The sequence below is a fragment of the Leuciscus leuciscus genome, assembly GCF_965113295.1.
Source record: "Leuciscus leuciscus genome assembly, chromosome: 17".
NCBI classification, from domain to species: domain Eukaryota; kingdom Metazoa; phylum Chordata; class Actinopteri; order Cypriniformes; family Leuciscidae; genus Leuciscus; species Leuciscus leuciscus.
In genome coordinates this window covers 35,581,168-35,607,881 of record NC_138741.1, presented here as the reverse complement: position 1 = coordinate 35,607,881, position 26,714 = coordinate 35,581,168, and the positions used below count along the sequence as shown (strand labels likewise).

The following is a 26,714-nucleotide window of genomic DNA, read 5'->3' as shown; positions in this document are numbered from 1 at the left end:
AGAGCGTTTTCCCACCAGCGGAGCTAACGTTAGTTGATAGATTCAACTTTTGCCATATCTGGCCGGCAAAACTACGAACACATCTTCCTTTTTTAAGAATGACTTCAGTGCCGTTCTTTGTTCTTTTCTCAAAGAAAAGCTCAACTCCAAGTCCTCCAGAGTCACGGACAAAGCCGATTCGAGAGACCGCTGTTCGTCAATCGTCATCAGCCATTCTTTGTTTTCAAGTAACAGGGAATTCACACGGAACCGTCACAACTCCGTCGTCATTATGTTAAGCCCGCCCACCGACTCTATACACGATGTGATTGGCCTGAACAGAGTTTGGTTTTTCCAGCTCGAAAGTCAACAGAGTTGCTAGACGACACTGGAAGCAAAATAACATGTTGCTGCCGCTAGGGTGCGTCTAGATTTCTAGGCTAATATTGTCCAGGAAGATGTCCTGATGGTCCAGTGAAATGTGAGGAGCTTAACAGTGGAGCAGAAAACACCGGTGTTAAACATTAAAATAAACTTTCACTTCCTCACAAGATGAAAAGGACTTATCAAAGAAAGAGAAAGTCCTGTCCAAGATTTGTTTGGCCATATTGCCCAGCCCTAATGAGAGAGAGAGAGAGAGAGAGAGAGAGAGAGAGAGAGAGAGAGAGAGAGAGAGAGAGAGAGAGAGAGAGAGAGAGAGAGAGAGAGAGAGAGAGAGAGAGAGAGAGAGAGAGAGAGAGAGAGAGAGAGAGAGAGAGAGAGAGAGAGAGAGAGAGAGAGAGAGAGAGCAGTTACTCGCCCTCAAGCTGTATGAGTTTCTTTCATAGTAGTTTTTTTCCTACTATGGAAGTCTGGTTTCCATCATTCTTCAAAATATCTTCCTTTGTAATCAAAACATTTAGTACAGTGTAATATTTGTAGCATTGAGATCCTATTATATTTTTATTAATATTTTGAAATTAATATAATATTTTTTTTTCTGTTTTCATTTTAAATGTAAAGTATTAGTATTTTTGTGTTGTCATTTTTTTTATTCGTTTTTTAAATGTCTATACAGTTCAATTTTTATTTCAGTTTTTATATTGGTTTGTTTGTACATCAAGTTAAACTAAATAAAAATGAGAAACGCTGCCTTGGCAACTAGATGAAATATAATAATTTAAGTTTTGGTAGTTAATTTTGTTTCAGTTAACATTTATTTTATTACAAGTAATAAAAAGGTTTATTTTTTCTTGATTTTTTTTCAATTTTATACATTTAAATAAAAAAATACATTTTAAATGAAAATTCTGCCATCGTTTACTCGTATGAGAACCGTGTATGAGTTTCTTTATTCTGCTGAACACAAAAGAAGATTTGATGGTTGATGGACCACATCGACTTCTATAGTATTTTTTTGTTCCTACCATGGAAGTCTGGTTTCCGTCATTCTTCAAAATATCTTCCTTTGTGTTCAGCGGAAGAAAGAGACTCATACAGGTCTGAAACAGCTTGAGGGAGAATAAATGATGGCAGAATTTTCATTTTTAAGTGAACTATTCCCGGAAAACCAAAATCCTCTCGGGGTCAAAATGAGCGGAACAAAAACAGAGGGTTAAATTAATTACATTATTGAGTTTTAATTTACTAAGTGTAAACAAAGGGATTATTGCGCTGACACTAGTAAAATCTATATATTAAATGTGTTAAATAATGTCCGTCGTCTTTCCTTCCTGTGACGGAAACAGGAATAAAGCCAGATGTAGATGGACTCTCCCTTTAAGGGTGGAGCAGACAGCTGGTGATTCTGTACAACACTTCTGTGTCTGTGTGTCTGTGCGTGTGTGTGTGTGTGTGTGTGTGTGTGTCTCGACCCCTACAGTCTCCGGCCAAGCTTGTGCCAAACATCCCTGATGAATTTCAATGACATGATACCAGTCCATTTTTGGGACTAGTATGATTTCATCTTTGACCGACATCCACATGAGTCATTACGTTGTCATGTGCAAGCTATGGAATAAACACGCTCATAGATTCAAACACACACACACGATTTTTCCAGAGGATCCCCAGTGAGACTGGTTTCCCAGTCCTGCCATCAGATGGGAGTGCTGGGGGAACGGCCCTTCATTGACCATCCATCAAACAGCATAAAGAGAGGGCTGTAATTTAATTAGCTGTTGGCCAATCGCATTTCTTGGCTAAAAATACCACCTGCCAGCAGATGACGTAATGCTGTAGCAGAAGGGATCCATGCTAAGTGATAGGACGCATTAATGGGTGCGGGAGACCTCCAGTGCTGCAGAGAGAGGGGTGTGTGTGTGTGTGTGGCGACCCATGAACACACAGACGACGGTCCAGGAGGAAGAAAACACTGCGAATCACAAATGCACTTCCTGTCCACTCGATCGCATAGTGTAACACTGTCGTGTACGCAGCTTCCTTCTTTCATTAATGACAGTAAATTACATTTGTGAACATTACAGTTAAATAAACAATTAAATGGCTTTTCTGATGTAAATTTGGCGTGACATGATTGTTCTCAAGCTGTTTCATATAAGTGATCTGTCATTAAAGAACGCCAAAACTACATTCATTGCTTGTATTTCATGATAAAACTGACAGGATTTGAAAGCTGAAACTTTGTTAATTGTTTACTAAAATTAACAAACACATTAAAAGGAGACAGTTAAGTGCAAATCTTACTGTGATTATGGATGACCACGCGACAAATAATGTGAAGTTCAGGCAGTAACAGAAAACAGAAAAGATTAAAAGATATTGAGAATAAGAATCCATATCAGTATCAATTAAAAGCTAATTGTTGACGATTGGTTCGCGTCGTCACACCTGACATGTTTATCTGTTCTTGCATGTTCATTCATTGACACGTCTCCGTCGTTTTGGTTTGACCAAAACTTGTGTTGGTTGGTCCGATCGATTGTGCAATCGATTTTCGAACGTAAAGTGACAGCCCTAATCATTACATTTATATGGTTGCCAATTCAATTCTATATTTATATTTTATATTATATATATATAATTTGTATCACTCGCAAATTAATAGTTTTGGTCGCAAATGCAACCGTTTTAGTCGCAGTCTGGATCCCTGTAACATTAAGAAAATTGTCTATATTATTACCTCAACATTCAATAGAAATATTCACATACATTCACATGAACAACACTGTAAATGATTATTAAAATGACTGCCAGCAATCTTATTTCTGTTGCATAATCAAGAAGCACAATTAATTAAGATATTCACAGGAAGCAGTTTAGACAAATATTATTTGTAGAATACTAAAAGCTCATAAATAATGTACATTTCCATACATTATGCTGAAATAACTTCATTATCAAGCTTCTAAAGCCAGCCTTGAAAGCAGACATGAAGCGGCTCCTGTTCCCAGAGGGCTTCAGTGTAAGTAAGCAAGTCTAAAACACTAAATCACAGCTAGATTTGATCAACGCCACAGGAAAGCGCTGTGCTGGGCAGGGCTTCTGCTCAGCGTAACTACTTCCCGTCTCGTAGATTAGACCCTGAAGACCAACACACACGCTGCAGTCAGCGCTCAACTACAGGGAAACATTCATGTGCAAACAAACCAACCTTCACATTACGAGAATAATTCATCGCTAAAATTATTCAGAGGCACATATATCTTGACAATTACCTACATTTACATGGACACTTTCTTTCTTGTTTGTTAATGAATCCGAATGTAGTTTTTACATGAACGCTAAATAAAGTGATCGGGTTGATGTGCGCGTTTATGTCACAAGCTTTAAATCAGAATTTATTGTTTGCCATGCGCTCACTGCGCAAATATAGCTTGTGCATACTAACCATTCTACTATATTACACATGAACTTTTGTGCCGTGCTGCTTATATTTAACAGGCAGTACAAAACACACAAACTAAGGCGTCTGTGGATGAAACCAGGACTGGTGGGAGGACTTCATGGACGACGAGTGGAAGGAAAACTTTAAAATAATACGACAGTCATTTATGATACTTCATTCAACAATAAACAGCTCGTTCTTTGCATCACACATCAATACGCCATTTCTACAAAATTGTGAAGGTGAATAGAGACCTCAGTCAGAGTGTGTGAAGACTAGACGCTTCTGTCCAGTTCACAGCAAACTCATGCAAAAGCTTATATCACATATCAAGAATTAACATGCGTAACGGCCCTGGTTTTACTTTAACATTTGCGTAATGCCAAGCATTCTTGTTGCACACATAGTTAACAGCATGTAGTCACGGGATGAGGAGATGACGAGCCAATACATTTGTGGAGACAGTCAAATGTCTTCAAATGAAATGAAGCCTTGTAGGTTTAATCAGACTGCATCATATTCAGGAGCAGAGTGAAGGTAAAGTGGACCAGAATTAAAGCTGAAAAAAGGAGAAATATTTTACTTTTTAAAATATTAATTTTCACAGCATTAAAGAAAATCAAATGGGCCAATTTAATTATACAGCTACACATTAAATATAAAATAAATATATATGTATTAGGCTTACACTGTAAGTGACATGAACAAAACAGACAATTAAATTGTCAATCCAAAAAATAATCATCAGCACATAATCCATGATCGTGACTTCAAAATATTGCCCAGTCCTAGTTGGCAAAAACATCCACAAATCCCTTGATACGAGGAAGGAAAGGGGAGGAAGCGATGCATCCTCTGATAAATCCTGCATTTCCTCGCAGTCTCCACATTCCTCTCGCTGTGCCTCATGACTACAGTAGGGTCGCATAGAACAGAAATATTCTTAGTTTAAAGTCCCCCTGTGATGAAAATCAAGCTTTTAAAGGTCCTGTGGCATGAAAATTTCACTTTATGAGGTTTTTTTAACCTTAATATGAGTTCCCCTAGCCTGCCTATGGTCCCCCAGTGGCTAGACATTGTGATGGGTGTAAACCAAGCCCTGGGTATTTTTGAGAAAATGAAAGCTCAGACGGGCGAATCTGGAATATTCCCCTTATGTCGTCATAAGGGGAAAGGTTACCTCCCCTTTCTCTTCTTTGCCCACAAAGAGAATTTGGCCGTCCATGAGAAAATGAGCCGCGATATTGGTTTTTCCTCGAGAGACATCATGGCTTGCTAAACGAGCGAAGCATTGCAGTTGCTCAGTGTTTGGATGTACAAATGAACACAAAGGTATTTTTTTAGTTCCTTCATCCGAGCCTCTGAAGAACCAGTGGGTTATGTGAATTTCTGATGTGTAACTGTTCAAGTTCAGACAGATAATCTTTCTCTCAAAGTCGTTCAATACTGTTTATGCATCAGTAAATCAAGCCAGTGACTAAACGATCAACTTCACGTCGTTTCTCTTATAGGATGAAAATAATCTTACTTAAACTGTGATAAATATATAAACAGAAAGCGATCAAAGAACAATCCCTTTCCAATCGCCCAAGCTGTCAATCACACAGCGCGAGTTTATCTGAACACTTGCCAAAACTCGTTATGAAATCAATGACGCTGTTACGCTGCACAACGAAGCTCTTACTGTATTTGCATCATGTTTGCATTGGTGAAGTCATTAGTGAGAGTGCAGAAACTGCGTTGCAATAAGATCTTCATTCACGCGATCAACAGGCTTTCATCTGCTCAATGCTCATCACTGCAACCTTTTAAGTGATGGGAATAGATCTAAATACTTAAACTTCTCACGATTCGTTAATCCCGATTGCTGTAATAATCAAAACGCATAATAGCTGTAATAGTAAAAGTTTTAGAGAGAGTTCCACATGTATTGCTAGCTATTTCATATGCAAGTATGTCAGCCAATCACAGCAGTGGGCGTTTACACTAAAGTCTCGCAGCAGCCAATCACAGCAGTGGGCGTTTACACTGAAGTCTCACAGCAGCCAATCACAGCAGGGGGCGTTTACACTGAAGTCTCACAGCAGCCAATCACAGCAGTGGGCGTTTACACTGAAGTCTCGCAGCAGCCAATCACAGCAGTGGGCGTTTACACTGAAGTCTCACAGCAGCCAATCACAGCAGTGGGCGTTTACACTGAATTCTCACAGCAGCCAATCACAGCAGTGGGCGTTTACACTGAAGTCTCACAGCAGACACGCCCCTTCAAACAGAGCGTTCAAATCAGAGGCTAAAATCAGGCTAGGAAAAATGCCTTTTATTTCTAAATTATGGCAATTTTTTATCTAAAATATACTAACGTTATAAGGGCACCCCAGGAAACATTATAAAATAATACAATAATCCATGCCATAGGACCTTTAATGTTGTTTATATGTCTATGTGAGGTTTTTAATATGCTTTAAGACAAAGCATGTGTAAATTCATAAGTCGACAGCATTGCTGAGTATTTTCTCCTTAAAACTGCAGTGAACCAAAGACGGTTTGAAAACGCTGGTGTTTCTGACGTCACAAACTACCTTGTAACCAATCAGATCAACGTGTGATCGTCAACCAGTGGATCTCTGAGCTGAGTGAGTGAGTGAGTGGAGGCGGGGCTCATTTGCATGTTCATGCAAATCACATATACTAAATGAGGCAATGGTGTCGAGTTACATTCAAGATATTTTAAGGCATGAAGAATTTTTTTCAAGAAAAAAAACTTTTAAAAATGTCATTTTGGTGATCAAAGATGAGCTTTAAGGGATAAAATGATTGACTACAGGGGGACTTTAAGACGACAACCTTTTAGTTACTGGAAAAGTAAAACTATGCTATTCCAAACTGAATTTCGGTCAATTAATGCTCTCTGAATAATAATAAACGTCTGAAAAAAGACTTAATGGCTTTGTCATAAATGACTGATGCTTTTTAAATCAAGTGTGAAAACAATGAAAGAATCTGTGAGCAACAGCAGAAAATACCAGGATGACGGCAACATCCCGGGAATGAGCCAAACGTTCGAAGTCATTTCCTGTTTGCTGAAAGCCCCCCCACCCACGTCACAAACTGGGCTCGACATGCATGTGCAACCCCACCTAAAGCCATAGTGGAGAATCTCTATCATCGTTTTCCCTCCAGCCCCCGTTACAGTTCCTCATGACTAACCAAACGCTTGGAACAACTGAGGCTTTGGTCGAGAGGACTCGGATCAAAGTCCTGTCTCAATGATGTCATTTTGAGCTCGCTTACTTTTTAGGGTTTCCGTTTCACATTCTAATAATATACGCGTTCCCTTCGCCAGTATTAGTGGAGGAGTGTGTGTGTGTGTGTGTGTCTTCACTGCCATAAGAGGGCAGGGTTTCTTTTGGCCAGCACTCACATCATGACACACTGCAGATTCTTACTCTATTATAGACTCACAGCATTTGCCACATAGTCTGAACAAAATGTGCCCTGCTTCATTTAAGATGTCTCCACTTACTCTTAAGAAATATTATGATTTAAACAGCACTGCGAAGGGAAAACGAATGAAGGCCCAGCCTCTTGAGGAGGGGATGGTACTATATTCAGTCTCTGAAACATGACTTGGTGTCGTTTTGTATGATGGAGAGACGGCAGACCAAAAATATAATTTTCAAAATCAATCGCAGATGGGTCGTCTGAACGCGTCACACAGCCTGTGAAAGTAGTGTGTTATGTGCTCTAGGAAACTACAAAACGCCAGTGACTCTGGAGGGTAAAAGATTGCGCATCTGTATAGAAAAAAAACACTAGAATATAAAGTTAAAAATTCCTTTAATAACATGCTTATCAGGAATGGGCCATTGAGATTACAAATTTGACAGTCAAGAAATGCAATTGTGTGTAAAAACAGATTCAGTGCTTTAGAAACATGTGATGTCAACCCTCAGTTATGAGTATAACATTATAGAAATGAAAACTAGAGATGCACAGATACTAAATTCAGAATGATATCTGCAGATGCCGATAGTTGGATGAAAAACTCACTATACAGGGAACATTAGGTACACTATAATAACAGGTTAAAAGTAACAACAGAGGTATTATATTCAACTGTTATTTATTTTCAGATATAATATTTACTAGGGGTGGAACGGTACATGTATTCGTATTGAACAGAAACGGTACAGGCGTCAAGGTTCGGTGCATAAATTTACACGGAGAATACATGGTATAAAAATAAATAAAACTCACGTACCTAATCTGTAGCCCCGCCTTAGCTCTGAGAGAGAAAGAGGTGCGGGCGTGATCGAAAAGTCGCAAAGTGTTTACTTATATTTGTGTGTGTGTGTGTGTGTGTGAGGCGCGGGCGCGATCGAACAGTGGAAACATAAAAACATACTTCGTCATTTTGTTTATACAGGACATCATTCAAACTGCAAAGTGTTTAAGTTACTGTTAATTAAAATTAAGGAAAACAAATATATTAATCTGAAATGTAGCAAATTAATTTTCAATTCATTCAGGTACAATTACCAAACATATCTCAAGGTCTGTTTGTCTTTTTATTAATTTAATTAATAAACTAATTATATAAAACTATTGTCAGTGCACTACAAATAAACTGATTCTATACCTTTACTTTACTAAGCCTTGTATTTTTTAAATAAGTTTTATTAATAATTTATTTTCCTTTGGTGGTCCAGCCTGAGACATGCACAAGCTTTCTGCATTTTTGTTTTTGTTTTCCCTCCATTGTACCGAACTCGTACCGAACCGTGATGTCTGAACCGAGGTATGAACCGAACCGTGACTTCTGTGTACCGTTCCACACCTAATATTTACACTAAAATAAAAACTCAGTTGCACATCCGGTGGTTTTCATAAACACTTCTTCATGGCAAATTTATTCAAACATACATATATAATTAACAGTAAATAAGCTCTTCTCTAATGTTTTTATAGATATCTAACAAACTGTGAAGTATGGAAGCTTGTTTCCGCCACATAATAAAACATTTTATAAGATAATTACGACTTTTTCTCACAATTGCGAGTTTACATCTCGAAATTCTGACTTTATTTCTCAGAATTACGAGATATAAAGTCAGAATTGCGTGAAAAAGTCGCAATTGCGTGTTATAAAGTCAGAATTGCGAGATATAAACTCAGAATTGCGTGAAATAAAGTCGCAATTGCGTCTTATAAAGTCAGAATTCTGACTTTTTTTCTCGCAATTGCGACTTTATATCACGCAATTCTGACTTTATAACACATAATTGCGAGTCTATATCTCGCAATTCTGACATTTTCTCAGAATTGTGAGATATAAACTCACAATTGTGAGATATAAAGTCCAATTCTAAGGAGAAAAAAAAAACTGACTTTTTTTTTTACCTCAGAATAGTTTATATCTCACAAGTCTGACTTTATAACACGCAATTGCGTATTATAAAGTCAGAATTCTGACTTTATAAGACGCAATTGCGACTTTATATCTCGCAATTCTGACTTTTTCACGCAATTCTGACTTTATATCTCGCAATTCTGACTTTATAACATGCAATTGCGACTTTATTTCACGCAATTCTGACTTTATATCTCGCAATTGTGAGTTTACATCAGGCAATTCTGACTTTATTTCTCAGAATTGCGAGATATAAAGTCAGAATTGCGTGAAATAAAGTCGCAATTATCGTTTAAAATGTTTTATTCTGTGGCGGAAACAAGCTTCCATAGTGAAGACTGGTTAACTTTCCTGAGGTAAATGCAACGGTAGGCTAACTGGTATTGTTCACAAGCTGTTTTAGTGACGTCTATCCGCGGATGAAACACTGATTGAGTGATTAAATGAGGCCAATACAGATTTCGGTAAGTTGGACTGTATCTTTCAACATACCTTCTGATGTTCATGCATGTTTTTTGAGACGTAATTTGTATTAAAGTGGAATAAAAGACTCGCGCTACAGCAATCTGCCACGTCACATTTAAGAGCGTCAAAACGCCATTTATTATTTGAATTTGGTGATAAAATGTACATAATTTGAAAGCTGAGACTTTGTTTCTTATCAGAAGTAACAGAGCTATTTGTGATTATTGGATGGGAGGCGCTACAAATGATGTTTGATGTAGGGAATCGTAGATCTGGCAACCCTGGCTTGAACTACGGGTGATTCATAGAGTCAAATAAAGCCTGCATTTCAACGCTTTTTTTAAACTATTAAAGCATTATTGTTGTGTTAACTTGCCCTAAATTCAACACAAGAGAGATTTTCCTCACACACAGTGTGAGTTGCAGTCTGACACGTTTCTCCACACCTTTTTGATTGACAGGATATAATCGGCCCTGATCATCGGCTGTTTCTAAACAATCTGCCGATGGCCGATAGAGAAAATAATAGCTTTTATCAGCCGATACCGATTATTGGCCGATATATTGGTGCATCTCTAATAAAAACTGTAATAGTACTTTATTAGAACTAGCTAAAACCAAAAACTAAACTAAGAAATCAACTGTCACCCAGGTCTCAGTCTCCCACACTTGACTTCCTTACGTTTCTTTTCTGAAGCACAAGTTGAGTCAAAATAAAGAAGTGCAGCAGGACCAATCCCAGCCAAATCAAGAACACTTCAAACTGAGGGACATACTGTTCCTCTGAAACTGGCAAATAAAGCCATCAAGGCCCCGGATCATTAATTATTAAATAGAATCTGCTGAAATGCTGTTTCAGGAAATGAGCACTGTAATCAATGAGAGAGTGCTTTCCTGGCATTCCCATTTATTCTATTACAACATCAAAAACCTTTCGATGTACAGGACAGAGAAGAGATGAACATGGGGGTGTTGAAGGGTGGGAACAAACTTTTGAATTGGCTGGATCAGGAGAGTAAATGTTGAAATGAAGTGTTATTTTATGCGTTTTTGAGTGAAGACCTGTTAATGTTTAATGTTCAGTAATGTTTGACATTTGAAAGAGTTTCTTTTAATGTTGAAGTTTTTATGGTTAGGTTGTAGATGGCTGTTATATCCAATGAGCAATAGTTTTGCTAATGCAAGTGCAGTAAAAATATCTTTCTGCTTCTGCAGAAATGTATTTTAATTGTACAACATAACTGAATGTCAAATGCAAACTTAAAATCTTAAACATTTTATTTCAACTTGCCAAGGCAACATTTCTCATTTTCATTTAGTTAAATTGATGGACTAAAATAACTAAAACTAACACAAATTAATTTTAAAAAAAACTATATAGACGCAACAGAAACTTAAAAAAGACAAAAACCCAACTAAATAACTAAAACTTTAACCAAATTTTCTTTACTTGCGTTCAATTTTATGCAATTTTCAGGTACAAGTCAATGCAAAGACCTTTTACACTGAAAAGTGGTTGGAGCTTTTAATTCTGAACTCTCAAAATGCACCAAATTGATGTATTTAAAGTCCCCCTGTGGTGAAAATCCAGCTTTCAATGTTGTTTATACGTCTATGTGGTGTTTTTAATATGCTTTAAGACAAACCATGTGTAAATTCATTAGTCGACAGCATTGCTGAGTATTTTCTCTCTGAAACAAAGACTCAAAAAACACGGTTTGAAATCGCTGGTGTTCCTGTCAAAGTAAAGTGAACCTGTTGCACTTTTCCTTTTCTTATCTCATGTTTTAAATGAACATGAAACTTGCAATGCATTCAAACTAGGGGTGTAACAATATATTGTGTCACAATATATCGCAATGCAAAAAATACAACAATACGTATCGTGGACAGTTCATCCAAAATGAAAATTACTGTGTGAGAAAAATGTTTACGTTTACAGACTTTTAGTGTCAGCACTACATTAAACTACTATAATGTTGAATATAATGTATAATAATGCAAAGGGGGAATATTTGTAGGTCCTGATGATGCCAAATGTCTGATGTTAGAAGTAAAAAGTGGCCTATATTATTTTAAATATATCTAGTCAGTGAATGAGTGCAAACATATTCATTTACAATAATTCTGTATTTTCAGCTTCAGAATCATGAATATTGTTATTCTGGTGTCTCTATTGTCCTGTGCTTTGGGTTTCAGCACCAAGTCACCTTGTTAACGTTTTCCCATATATCTTGGAGTATCGCAATAATATCGTATCATGAGTTCAGTATGGTGATATGTATCGAATCATGACATGAGGGCATTGTTACACCCCTAATTCATACACATCAGTTCCAAAGTGTAGTGAAGACCAAACAACACACTATAATTGACCACTCTAAAAATGCTGGGTTGTTTTAACCCATGTTTGGGTCAAATATGGAGAAACCCAACCATTGGTTTAAATGATTAAATAAAATGTTTAAACCTAACAGTTGGGTTTGTCATTATTTGACCCAAACATGGGTTGAAACAATTCAGCATTTTTTAGTGTATAAATGAAGGACATGCAGGAAAGGCGTATCATGTCAAGGGTAGAATGGATTTCATGAAACATAAACGCCAGAGGCCTAAGGCATCTTTGTCTTCTTAAAGCAGGACAGACTGGTCGAGCTTACAGTTATCTTACAAGGACAAAATAAAAGTCACAAAGAAGAAGAGTCATTCGACCCCTTTCCTCCAATCACAGAGATCATGAAAACATGTGACGACAGTCATTTGAGAACAATTTAGAGGCGTCTGGTCTTTAATATGAACCAATATCACAGCAGAATGAAGGGAAAGATCAGTGGCAAACAGCTCAAGAGAAAAACAAACACATTTTAAACTGCAAGTGTCTTATTCAGTCATGCAAGACACAGCTTCTTCATTTTCAAAACGCTGTTTGAAAGCTGGTCGGACCGACACAACAACAAGCGTGTAGCCAATCAGCATTAGGGGGCGTATGACGGTGGAGGAGAGAGAACGAGCAAGGGAAGATCTGAAGAAAGACTGTAGAAAGAGAGATGGCTGAGAGACATTACAAATGAGAAAAGCTCATAAGAATTAACAATTTCAAATATTAACAATGTTCAGCAACGACTGTGAAATAACATTGTTATTTTAATTGTTTAATTGGTAAAAGATCGCAATCTCGAGTCAAACACCCAGGGAATCTTATTCCCAAATGACAACGATTCGTCTCTGTCTATTAAACCTTTGACAAGTATGATCACAGAGATCATTTAGATCTGCGTTCTGATCCAGAGAGAGCCGTTGTCATGTATAGGCTGGATCTAGGTCTTTTCAACCTCACAGTGTCGTTATTTTAGTCTTACAAATATTCATATTATCATAGAAGAACTGGGATGAATGTTTATAGTAGGGCTGGGCGATAAAACTATAACGATATGTATCGCAATAAAAAATACGTTCGATAATTTTTTGTTTTGTTTTTCCGTCGGAAGAAACCAGAGGTTGCGAAGCTAGCAACGTAGGGGGTGACACGCTAACAGCCAGTCATGTAACAGTATGGTTGCGCCATATCGTTGTCTCGTGTTGGGATTCTTCAGTAACAGAACTGGCGTGGAGTGATAAGTGGAAAATGAATGCAGCAGCGAGCGAGGAAATTGTTGATAAAACAGGAAAAGTCAGCTCGCCAGTATGGCAGTTTTGGGTTTTTTATAAGTCTGACCGTAGTCTGACCAATGTCATCTGCAAATTATGCAAGACCGTCGTCGGTTTCTCTGTTTATATTTAACACTTTGCACTATTTTATTACACTTTATTAAGCATTTCTTACGTATTCTTTAATTTTGCACCTTAATGTTAAGAGATAATTGTTAAGTGTTCATTCTGATTTTAGACTTATGTTTACATTTTAATTATTTGAGTGTTTTCCATGGTTGTGTTGACATTTCTGCCTTTATAACTGAGGGGATTAAAATCAGAGGAAGGTTAAGTTTAAAATAAAAATGTCAAATGTAATATATTTTTCTCCTGGTCCTTATTTTAAATAGGTCATAAAAATATCAATAATTATCGATATCGACCGATATGGAACGCTTATATCGTGATACAGTTTTCAGCCATATCGCCCAGCCCTAGTTTATAGTTCGGATATAAACACTGATGCCTAAGGAAGCGATCAAAATAGAGTAAATTACCTCTTGAAAATAACTTGGCACTTCAAATTAAGATTGGATCAGTTACATCGTTACACCAGTAGGGGGCGACAAGTGAATGTTAAATAAAAAATTGTCGTCATTGAATCATTCATTCAAGAGATTCATTCAAACCATAGAGTAATGATTAATGAAACAATGAGGGGAAGAACTGTGATCTCTGTTTTGAAACAACAACAAAAATCGTGGTTCTCAATTTATCCAGAAATGACAGATTCCACAATATGTCAAAATAGCATATTTTGTATTTGGCACACCAAGAGCACAAAGCATCCAAGAACTCACTGCACTGCGGATCTGTTTAACCCTGTACAGCATGACCTTAACCCCGGTTTCACACACTCAAGCTAGTCCCAGACTAAAACGCGCGTTTCAGTTGTTTAAACTGAAAGCAAATTGCATTTAAATATCAGTCGTCACTCTAATATTTCTTAGTAAGACGATATTTAAGTGCTTAGTTTTATAATCAAAGATCTGTAGTTTTAAAACATATAATGCAATGCAATACAATGATGATGATTGAGAGACCTTCCTCAAAAGCCTGATTTTTCTATAAAATCATGTCTGGATAATCAAGTAAACCTGCTTCAGTCCAGTAAGCGTTCCTGTTGAAATATCACTAACAATGTAAAAGTTCATCAGCAAACCAGTGCAGATTTGACAGCAGAAAGACACGTGAAGCTCGAGCTGAAGGAGGACGTTTGTTCAATTATACTAAAATACTTTTACTTGATAAAATAGTCTAAACTATCAATCAGAGACAGACGGACTGTATTAGATCGTGTGCAAACGCAATGTTCTGTTGATCATTTAGAGGCCTCAAAAATGACAGATGTAGGGTTTATGAGCCAACACACAACATTTCTCATCATCAAAACACAGTAACGAAGTGCAAGCGAGAACAACAACAACATTTCTGTTAAGCAGGTATAATGTTCAAGCAGCATGTCTGGGTCACGAGAAGTTTCTCTGAGGGTTAATAGCTAACATGTGCTCTAAACTAGCACAACCACACATTCCTGGAGAGTTTACAGGGTTAATGCATGAGCATCATGGGTAACCAGTCCCTAATGACCACGGCTAGATGAGTTTTCTCACACATTTACCCTCAAACGAAGCTGCTTTTTTTAAGATCTTTGGTCAAAGATGAAGGCAGAGCCACAGGAGGTCCTGGTGTGCCTCATTCACCAGCGAAGAGGAAAACAACAGATGCAACAGCTGATGGTTTACAGCAACACTTCTCAGACACTATAAAGTGTCAAGCATTCAAAGAGTTCACAAACACACCGAACTTCCCAGCAACACATGCAGAGAATCCAGAAAAATTTACGTGTGCTAATAATGCTCCACAAGGGAGGATCAGTGGACATGTGTTCTTCATCTTCGTCTTCATGGAGTGGGAAGAGCACGGAAAACAAAGGCTGTTTTGTTCTATAGCTCCAAACAACAAGGATGAACTGCAGGGAAATTGTCAGGAAGCACATTATGCCACATTTAGCCCTATCATTCCAAACTTTTGTTTTCTAACCAAAAATAGACACGCGTCCATTTAATAAAGCAAGAGAATAACCGTCCGTTAAGGGTTTTTCATTAAACGATGACGCATCTATAGAACGTGATGTCCGATATAAAACTTGATTTATGAATTCTTACCGGTGGATTCTGATTGGCTTTCAATGTAAATCACTCAAAAGTTGGGAAGAAATCGTTCTGAATCCTCATTCTATTCTCATACACTCTTAAAAAATGTTTTGCAGTGATGCCATAAAATTCCAGGGGCCGGTTTCACAAAGACAGACTTTGACTATGGCTTAGATATAGTAGATAGTCAGACGTCAGATAGACATCTAAATCAGACCGTTACACAAAGCACTTAAGACTCTGACTATCTTAAGTAGGACTACACTGCAATGCATTCTGGGTAAAATAAGACACTTTTCAAAACAAAAAACATGGCGGATCGAGTAAGCGCATTCAGCCGCTCAGTGCAGTTTACCCCAGCGGAAGAGATGTGTTTGTTGGAGGAGTTTAACAGTTACAAGGACATTTTACTTGGGAAATTTAGCAGAGAATGTAGTAACAAGAAGAAATGTTTCAATTATGAGCCATTTTCCCTTTTCTTTTGGCTGTTTGTAATGGAACTGATTGTTACTGCTGGTTGCCAAGGAAACAGAGTCTTAGACCTAAGTTAGCCTGGGGTAACGGGTCTAATTTTTTTGGTCTAAATTAAGTCAGTCTTTATTTTTGTGAAACAGTCTAACCTGCATTACACTAGACTATGAGCACATTCTAGACTTGTCTAATAGCCCGCTCTAACATAGCTTTGTGAAACCGGCCCATGATCTCTCAAGGACTTTTCAAACACTACTTTTTTGGTTTTCAAGGACTGCAATCAAAGATCTCATTTATCAAAGAATAGGCCTATCTTTATTATCTTTCCAATTCTAAAAAAGGTAAATAGATAAATAAACTAATAAAACAAAATGGTACAAATAAAGAGCAGCACATGCAATACCTGTGGCAACTTTAACCATTGAAAGGATATTATAACAAAGATATTTCTTTATTCAAACTGATTTCTTCGCCCATGATGAATATATGAATATGATTGACCTGAAGAATAAAAACACTGTCATATACGTGGATGTTTATGAGCAATATCATGATCATAGCCAGGCAAAATGGCTGCAGCATTAATATTGTGTCAATCAATAAAATTAAGCAATAATTTCACGTCTTTTAATAATTCAAGTACCTTTTCATAAATATGGCTGTTTTCAAAGGTTTTCCAGGACTTCAATATCAAAAAGTCAAATTCAAGCACTTTGATTCTTTATGAAGCACAAAATAACCATTTTAATAATCTAAAAGAACATGTTTCCACTATAAAGAACCTTAAAATTCCACGAATGTTGAAGATTCTTCATGCAACCATTAATGCCAATAAAGAGCCTTTATTTGCAAGAGTGTAGAATTGGTGTGATTATTAAAACAGCCGATTATTCAACCGAACCACCACCGAAAACCAACTAATCATGGACAATATAATCATGGTTGATGATAATGACCACGTTTGCTATTATGGCTCAGTTATCAGTCAATGCCGATAGAAACAAATATCAACTAATTAAACAGTCTGGTCGGAATATGTCAGTCAATTATTACAAATAATGAGAGAATACCTGCACTGTGAATCACATTAAACGTTACGCTTGGATGTGTGGATGCAGTGTGTGATGAATTACAGCTGAATCAGTGAATAATCATGTGTGCGCCGGTGTAAACCACAGTTGGCATGAGCATCACTCGGCTCAGCAAACTCAAACGAAGGGTGGGAACCGTGTACGTACCAAGTTTCTCCACGAGTTTGAGCATCACCCCGCCGATGTGGATCTCCCCGGTGACTCTGAGAGACACGTCCCTGTTGAGGTCCGTCACGTTCATCTTCAGTTCCCAGGTCCCGTCTGCGTAGCAGCCGTCCGGCATCCGGATCCCGTCCAACGCCATCCTTTTAAAAACAGCCCAAACATCACAAACATGAGGATCTGAAGTCTGGGAACTCCAGCAACAAGTGTCCAGCCGGTCAAAGTAAAAGCAAAGCTCTTGAGAGTGAGACACAGATCTCAATAGCTAGTGAGCTGCCCACTTAGACAACGTGTTTGGACATTATAGAGAGCTAGTGATGTTCGGATCTTGAACGAACCGTTCTTTTGAGCCGGTTGAACTTGGTTCATATGAAGTAACCGGTCGAGACGGTTCATTAATCGAACTGTTAGAAAATAAATGTGTCGTGCCATCATTACTCGACATAAGCAACGGATGAATCGGGTTATGAACATTGAAATGAACCATCCGAAAGAACCGGTTCGCAGAAATGAAACAAATCACTAATGACAGCACATGACATTTTGAGTTGAAGGGTTAGTTCATTCCTCACCCTCATGTCGTTCCAAACCTGTAAGACTTGCGTTCATCTTCTAAACACAAATGATCTTTTTAATGAAATATGAGAGCTTTTTGTCACTCCATTGACAGTCTACACAACTACCACTTTAAAAAACATAATTTACCACTTTATTTACACATATTAATCTCAAACGCACATTCACGAGAGCAGTACGGCACAGCGTGTTGTGTTGATGCGAGAACAAACGTTGCTGTGTAAAGGTGCATTGGAAATTCATATTTTTAAATAAAGTGGTAAATGATGTGTGTTTTTTTGCGCAAACAAAGCACTCGTGTCCATACATAACACTGTGGTTAACACACTGGAGTCACATGGATGACTTTAATGATGTCCGAGGCTTGACAGTGGTAGTTGCGTAGGATGTCAATGGAGGGAGGGACAGAAATCTCTTAAGATTTCATTAAAAAAATATCTTCTTTTGTGTTTAGAAGATGAAGGAAAGTCTTACGCGTTTGGAACGACATGAGGGTGAGGAATTAATGACTGATTTTTCATTTTAGGGTGAATTATCCCTTTAATACCAATGTGCCCAGATAAAATAATAGCCTACTTCATCAATGATAAAATGTGTAAATAAACAATAAATACATTTAATTAAAAGCTCTTTAGGCATGTCAAGTGGCTAAGGGTATTAGAATTACTGTATATTAAATTATTATTTCATTTTTGCAATACATTGTAATGTTTGTCAAGTTTAAACTGAATGGAATTGCCATTATTTCTAGAAGCCTGTTAACTAAACGCAGTAGCTGAATTTAACCAGCCGCCTAATTTAATAAACCACAACACAATATCATACTGGAGGTTTTTATGGGTTTTAAATTCAGATTTTAACACTAAATATGATATTAAACCTGTAGCTCGTCCTGTAGCGACTAACGGTCAACCTCTGAGCTAGGGCTCGGATGACGTCAGCACAGCCCCGCTCCAAATGCCAACTAAATAAAGACAGCAATGAGAGAAAACACACACAAACGACCACGAAAGTTAGTTTACTCGCTTTTTTGGTCGGATATGAGAGTACGCAACACAAAGCAAAGTAACACGTTAGGGTTCGAGCAGGGAAACAGTGAGATTTGTATCCAGAGTTGTGGAGTAGCTACGCCAGACAAATCCCGAGAGGAGAGAAATCATAGCGTTCACTAACCTTCACAAATACGCCGAAACAAATCCACAAAACACCACTTCACTTCCCAGAACTTCAACAGTCTGCGCGTTTTCTTTCCTTCGACCGCGTATTTAATCCTATCATGAGGAAGGTTCCCGAAAAAGAAGAAAATCGCCGAAGTCCAGCGACGAGCTCCTGGAGGGGTTTGCGTTAATGGAGTCCAGCGGCCGTTCTCTCTCTCTCTCTCTCTCTCTCTCTCTCTCTCTCTCTCTCTCTCTCTCTCTCTCTCTCTCTCTCTCTCTCTCTCTCTCACACACACACACACACACACTCACACACTCACTCACTCGCTCTCTCTCTCTCTCCTCCAGCCCGCCCTCGGATAACGTCACTCATTCGCTCGCCATTCACTTCTACATGATAAATAACATGTTTCTTGTGGATACTAACGGAGCGTGTTTTTATTTTATCTTTTTTATTTATTAATAATAAGTTGATTAAAAATTGACAAAACCATTTGTTTATTTTTATTTGTGATTGTTTTATAATGCGCCATTATATCGTTGAGAACATTACCCCAACGAACTTTGGCTAATATGACAAGGTTATTATTACGAACAAACGTTCTTCCAGTAACGTTAATATGACGTCCGTTCAAAGTTAGCTAGTCTTTAATAATGTTCTCAATGGGAATGTTAGCTAAACATTCTTAGAAATATATTTTTGCTGTGCTGCAGATTATTATTCCTGCATATTCCTATTCGTTTTAATTTGGCCATTTAAAAAAACAAAAACAAAAAAAACATCTTTAAGCACTAAAAAAATAACACAATAAATGCAAATGAAAGTGGAAACCTACTGATAGATCTTGTTTCCCATCACCGTTCACTTTCTCATAGATAACGGTGGGTCTATTTCTAATGAATATTGACTTCAGTTCACTTTTCTTTGAAAGCCCGACCAATTATCCGTTCTGAATGGGTTAATTGTGTTAAACGATTGCGATCACGCTGATAACAATCAGTTAACAGTATCCTAATAAACTACACAATTGTCGAATTAGTGATTCACAGCTTTTCTATGGGAGTGAATCCAGGAGTTAACAGGCCATCTGGAATATTACTACACTACTGGAGTAGGAACTGCCTTTTATGGGAATAAAATGTGGTTATAGATACCTATGGTTGACTATCACTGCTTTAAGTATAATTTACACTGAATCTATCTATCTATCTATCTATCTATCTATCTATCTATCTATCTATCTATCTATCTATCTATCTATCTATCTATCTATCTATCTATCTAATTGTCTGTCTGTCTGTCTGTCTGTCTATCTATCTAATTGTCTGTCTGTCTGTCTGTCTATCTATCTATCTATCTATCTATCTATCTATCTAATTGTCTGTCTGTCTGTCTGTCTATCTAATTGTCTGTCTGTCTATCTATCTAATTGTCTATCTATCTATCTATCTATCTATCTAATTGTCTGTCTGTCTGTCTATCTATCTAATTGTCTGTCTGTCTATCTATCTAATTGTCTGTATGTCTGTCTGTCTGTCTATCTATCTATCTATCTATCTATCTATCTATCTAATTGTCTGTCTGTCTGTCTGTCTATCTATCTATCTATCTAATTGTCTGTCTGTCTGTCTGTCTATCTATCTATCTATCTATCTACCTACGTGTCTGTCTGTCTGTCTGTCTATCTATCTATCTATCTATCTGTCTGTCTGTCTGTCTGTCTGTCTGTCTGTCTATCTATCTATCTATCTATCTATCTGTCTGTCTGTCTGTCTATCTATCTGTCTGTCTGTCTGTCTGTCAGTATGTCTATCTATCTATCTATGTGTCTGTCTATCTATCTATCTATCTATCTATCTATCTGTCTGTCTGTCTGTCTGTCTGTCTATCTATCTATCTATCTGTCTGTCTGTCTATCTATCTGTCTGTCTGTCTGTCTGTCTGTCTATCTATCTATCTATCTGTCTGTCTGTCTGTCTGTCTGTCAGTATGTCTATCTATCTATCTGTCAGTCTGTCTATCTAATTGTCTGTCTGTCTATCTATCTATCTATCTACCTACGTGTCTGTCTGTCTGTCTATCTATCTATCTATCTATCTGTCTGTCTGTCTGTCTATCTGTCTGTCTATCTATCTATCTATCTATCTATCTATCTATCTATCAGTCTGTCTGTCTATCTATCTATCTAATTGTCTGTCTGTCTGTCTGTCTGTCTATCTATCTATCTATCTGTCATTCTGTCTGTCTGTCTGTCTATCTATCTAATTGTCTGTCTGTCTGTCTGTCTGTCTGTCTATCTATCTATCTATCTATCTGTCATTCTGTCTGTCTGTCTATCTATCTAATTGTCTGTCTATCCATCTATCTATCTGTCAGTCTCTGTCTGTCTATCTATCTAATTGTCTGTCTGTCTATCTATCTACCTACGTGTCTGTCTGTCTGTCTATCTACCTACGTGTCTGTCTGTCTATCTATCTAATTGTCTGTCTATCTATCTACGTGTCTGTCTGTCTGTCTATCTATCTACGTGTCTGTCTGTCTGTCTATCTATCTACGTGTCTGTCTGTCTGTCTGTCTATCTAATTGTCTGTCTATCTATCTACGTGTCTGTCTGTCTATCTATCTAATTGTCTGTCTGTCTGTCTATCTATCTACGTGTTTGTCTGTCTATCTATCTATCTATCTATCTATCTATCTATCTATCTATCTATCTATCTATCTATCTATCTATCTATCTGTCTGTCTGTCTAGCTCATTCTGTTTGATTCAGGTTTTCTAGATCTAAAAGACTTAGTTCTATTTTTTCCCTGTATGAACACAAGTGAAGTAACTTGTGATGGAATTAAGTTTTTTTTTTTTTTTTCAGATGTGAATCATCTGCATGAAGGAATGTGTGCCTGAGCCGTGGATCTGCATCAGAAGAATGTATAATGTGCCTCCTCTGTTCTGCCATTGCCTTTTTAGGCTGTGTTTTAATTAGCGTGTAAACAGAGGCAGAGCAGGGAAATGAGGAGCTGTGTGTGTGTGTGTGTGTGTGTGTGTGTGTGTGTGTGTGTGTGTGTGTGTGTGTGTGTGTGTGTGTGAGCAGTGATGATGAGAACTTATGATGAGAGCAGAGACTCTGAAACTGTAGAATTGTTCCTGAAAAGTGCTCTTATATTGTTCAGAAAGAGAAGGTTGTTGATCATCTCTGTAATCACTGCAGTGCTGGTCATTCTTAATGTGTGAAATGTACAATTTTCTATTTGGTCAATAGGACGTGACAAAGATTGTATCTAAAGACATAAAAAGAACAATATAGACCCATTTACTCACTCTAAACGTATGCAAAGTGAATGCAAATCTACTGTAAAAGGAGTTGCACTGAAACAAGGATGTGTTGCTGGAGAATAATAACCGCTGCCATCTAGTGGCCAACTCTCAATAACAGCAGAGACGACGACACACACACACACACACACTACCTCAGCGTTATCTGTGCTGTGGCCAACTCTCAATAACAGCAGAGACGACGATACACACACACTACCTCAGCGTTATCTGTGCTGAGACCGGGTTTCAACAACTCTATTATGTATATATATATTATTTGAGCACTGAAAAGAGCAGCAAAGTTCAAACAACGAGCATTTAAATGTTGCTCCGCTGCTATGAACAAATACATGAAAACACTTTGTAGCCAAAAACAGGTAAACTTAAGTTATTTATTTCTCTGTCTGACATGAGAAACACTGAAGCACGACTGAAACCAAACATGGAGAATGGCATTTATATATTTACAGGAAAACACAAAATTGCTCAGATGTCACTGATATAACGTTACACAGGTAACCACACTCAAACACACACACACTCACTCCCTCCCTCTCTCTCTCTCACACACACACACACACACACACACACACACTCAAACTCTCTCTCTCTCTCTCTCACACACACACACACACACACACACACACACACACACACACACACACACACACACACACACACACACACACACACACACTCTCTCTCTCTCACACACACACACACACACACACACACTGATTCCCAACCTGTAGGATGTTGATAAGACTTAGCTTTGTTTGTGTATAAACCTGTAAAACAGAAACAGAAAACTTGTGTAATCCGCCCATACACGAGATATCGTTATTGATTTATGTTGACTTTCTCCTCTTAATCTTATATGACAGGCCTCCAATATCCCATGTTTGCACTGTACATTATGAATATTGTTGGCTCTTTGAAGAATCGATTTGTTCCTCTTGTGTGAGTCACTTTGGATATAATCATCAGCATGTCTCATACTTAGTGCTTCTTAAACTGAAAACAGCAAATAACGTCCAGATTTCATCTATAAATAACACCACACAGTGCAGCCGACGAACATCCAGTGTCACACTCCGATCACAGGAACATGTTTCTGTGGGTGATGAGGTTTATGATGGGAAACACAGGTATAACGGGCACAAACATAAATAAACACAGATAACGTCAGCCATGATGGTCTCAATCTCTCGAACGTTTCACTTCTTCTTGTCCTCCACATCCTGGAGATTTCTGCAGTTAAAGTGCAGGAAGAGAAACATGTGACCTATAGTGACTGAAGGCCAAACGCTTCAGAGGAACATCACACTACACGACGAACAGTCTTGAGCTTCATGTTCTCCACGAGCCGGCTCCTACATGCTAACAGTGTTGTCATTCGTGGCACATATAAACGCTAGAACCACAGTACAAGTGAAGGGAGAATCTTCCGGAAACCCGTCCAGGTCCAGGTCCAGGTCCAGGTCAGAGGGCAAGTTCTGAGAGACGTAAAGACTGCATAACCTGCTCACAAACACCTGGAATGATTTGGCTATAGAAACTGTGCCCAGCCATCCATAATCACGTCAATAAAATAAATAAATAATATAGTTATGAGGGCACAATGGAGAAACTCAAGTGTCCTTCTGCATAAAAATACAACAGTGTTAACAAACATTTAGTTACACATGTTATTGATTTCTCAAGTCAAAAGAAAAATATCTATAAAAGTAGACATTTCCATAAGTGCTGGTCTTATGTACCGCAGACTGAATAAAGACATTGATTTGCCCCACACACACACTCTCTGCATACCGTTCTTTGGACTTACATTATGTAAAAAAAATATGACAGTTTCGTAAATAACACGATTCAGCGCTGCACGTTTGCATAGTCCAGCCTGTGTCCGTACGGGAAAGGCTTCGGGAAGAAACTCAGAGGCACAGTGTGTGTTGTTTAAAGTGTTCGGGATGGACCGGATGGGTCAGTCTTTATTGTGTGTGTTCTGATGCCTGTATATGAAGGTCAGGAGGAACAGGGCCACGTCGTGGGAGGTCCAGTAGGCCGTGTGTGAGGTCACAGCCGACCAATAGCGGCTCTCCACCAAACCCTCCCGAAGCTCAAAGTCCATGCGATGCTCCATCTCAACTGGGACACACACAACAACCAATCAGCAGCAGAAGAAGAGTCATTACTAGGTGAATGATCCTTCCCTCGCGGGTCAAAATGACCCCAAGCCCTAAAATTATACAACTTTTTTTTTCTTTCTTTTTTATCCAGAAAGCTATTATATATTATATTTATTATTTTATAGCTAATATAATATATTATATTTCATTTTGATAATATTTTTTTCTATTTTTTAATGCAATTTTTTGGGAGATTTTTTGTTATTTTGTTTACCTTTAAAAGACTAGATTTAATAAATAAATAAATAGTAATTTAAGCACATTCCTCACATTCTTTCAACTTAAATTCAAAATAACTCACAATTTCACGCATAACCCTTTTAATTCAGCTCTAAATATCTTACATTGGGTGTGTTTGCGACCTCTTGTGGAGAAATAATAATAATATAACATGATATTTCATGAGATGTCCTTATAGCTCTAGTCTATATGGAGTGAATGAGCTGTTCCGCTGGGTCCTAAAGTCAGCTCTCTTCAGTAAGCATTCAGATACACGTGTAGACATTCTAAAATTATTTTTGGGTCAAGTTTGAATTTTGAGCATTAATAGGTTTTTCTATGTGTCCTGAAGCATTCCTCACAGTCCATTCATTCCTAAGGGGGTCAATCTGACCCGTGAGGGAAGGATTTTTGACTTTTTAAAATTTCAACCACAAAACTCCTCAAATACATGAAAAAAATATTTGTATATTCATGGTTCAAGTGCGACAAAAGTCATGAGGTCTTGGACCCTCTTATGAACACTCAATTAAAAAAAATTAAAAAAAATTTTTAAAAAAAAAGGTCACATTGAGCCGAGGGAAGGATGAGAGTTTAGGTCAAACACACACTGAGATTCAAAAGTTTGAATTGTTGAAGTATAGTTTATACTACACATGGAAATGTATTTGTATACTTACGCATAAATATTACATTTTATTACCTTTTATTTCTCTAATTGTAGAATTGTTTAAAGCAGTGGTTCTCAATCTTTTTGTCTTGTTTTGTAACACCAAATTTGAGCCTCATATATATATTTTTATTATGCTGGCATTATTTTGATAAAAAATTGAGTAAATACAGTAACATTGTGAAAAATAATTAACATTTAAAAAAACTGAATATATGTGTGAATATATTGTGTATTAAATTAATTAACCACGATTCAGTTTGTGATTTCAGAGAGAAAAACAGATGGTTTTTTGTGTGTTTTTACTATTTTAATTTAGATTATTAATTTAGAGTTTTGAATAGATATATATACACTGTTCAAAAGTTTGGAATAATTAAGATGTTTAATATATTTTTGAAAGAAGTCTCTTCTGCTCACCAAGGCTGCATTTATTTGATCAAAAATACAGTAATATTGTGAAATATTATTACAAATTTAAAATGATAGGTTTTCTATGTGAATATGTTGTAAACTAATGTATTCCTGTGATCAAAGCTGAATTTTCAGCATAATTTCTCCAGTCTTCAGTGTCACATGATCCTTCAGAAATTATTATCATTGTAAAAATCTTTCTCAGGATTCTTAGAAATATATGTTATTTCATATATACAAATAAATGTTGTGTAACATTATAAATGCCATTAATGTCACTTTTTTTTTAATCAATTGAATGCATTCTTGCTGAAAGGAAGTAATCATTTCTTTCACACTACAGCCTGCTTCATCATGTCACACACACACACACACACACACACACACACACACACACACACACACACACACCGCTGGCTGTACACACCTGCTGCATCGAATAAAGAGGAGGACGAGGATGGAGATATGGCTGAATATGAAAAAGTGCTTTGGCTGTCCTCACTGTCACACATCCCAGAATCCCCGGCTGACGGCAGGCTGGGCGAGCGAGAGAAGCGGGAGAATAGAATCCCGCCGATGCCCTTGCCGAGACTCGCAGCACCTGCACAAACACCAGGGCACAGATTAGCAGACAACACTGGGACTATTACTGTGTGTGAACATCTGTGATCCAGTTACATGAGACTCAATGTTTTTCATTCTAAAATGTGCCATAATTCACAGTATCTCTCTCTCTTTTTTCTTTCTTTTTTTTTTTGCTGCTGCCTATAAAGTCCCCATGAAATCAAACCTGACTATTATTTTTTTATGGAAAATTGCAGTATTTATAATAAATGATTTATCCATCCACATCATTTTTTAAAACGAATTCATGTTCCTGGTAATCTTGACTAAACTGAATAAGTTCCTCTTGCAGCATCTCTTCTCTT

At 37.5% G+C, this 26,714-nt stretch overlaps 2 protein-coding genes across 6 annotated transcripts in view; both read right to left on the bottom strand.

The window, feature by feature from the left end:
• The window catches only part of fermt2 (FERM domain containing kindlin 2), an 83,026-nt gene extending 63,799 nt beyond the window's left edge, over nucleotides 1-19,227 (bottom strand). Inside the window, exons 1-2 of the mRNA XM_082143684.1 lie at nucleotides 19,000-19,227; nucleotides 17,236-17,393 (exon numbers count right to left, since the gene is read on the bottom strand). Coding sequence (XP_081999810.1) covers nucleotides 17,236-17,392 — 157 coding nt within the window. The 5' untranslated portion in view covers nucleotide 17,393; nucleotides 19,000-19,227. The remainder of the gene's footprint in view (nucleotides 1-17,235; nucleotides 17,394-18,999) is intronic.
• Nucleotides 19,228-22,674: 3,447 nt separating this feature from the next.
• ddhd1a (DDHD domain containing 1a) overlaps nucleotides 22,675-26,714 on the bottom strand; it is a 39,162-nt gene continuing 35,122 nt past the window's right edge. For all 5 annotated transcript variants that reach the window (XM_082143462.1, XM_082143458.1, XM_082143459.1 and 2 more), the window contains 2 exons: nucleotides 26,213-26,386; nucleotides 22,675-24,441 (listed from right to left, as the gene is read on the bottom strand). In XM_082143462.1, the coding sequence (XP_081999588.1) occupies nucleotides 24,278-24,441; nucleotides 26,213-26,386 (338 nt within the window). In that variant the 3' untranslated portion in view covers nucleotides 22,675-24,277. The remainder of the gene's footprint in view (nucleotides 24,442-26,212; nucleotides 26,387-26,714) is intronic.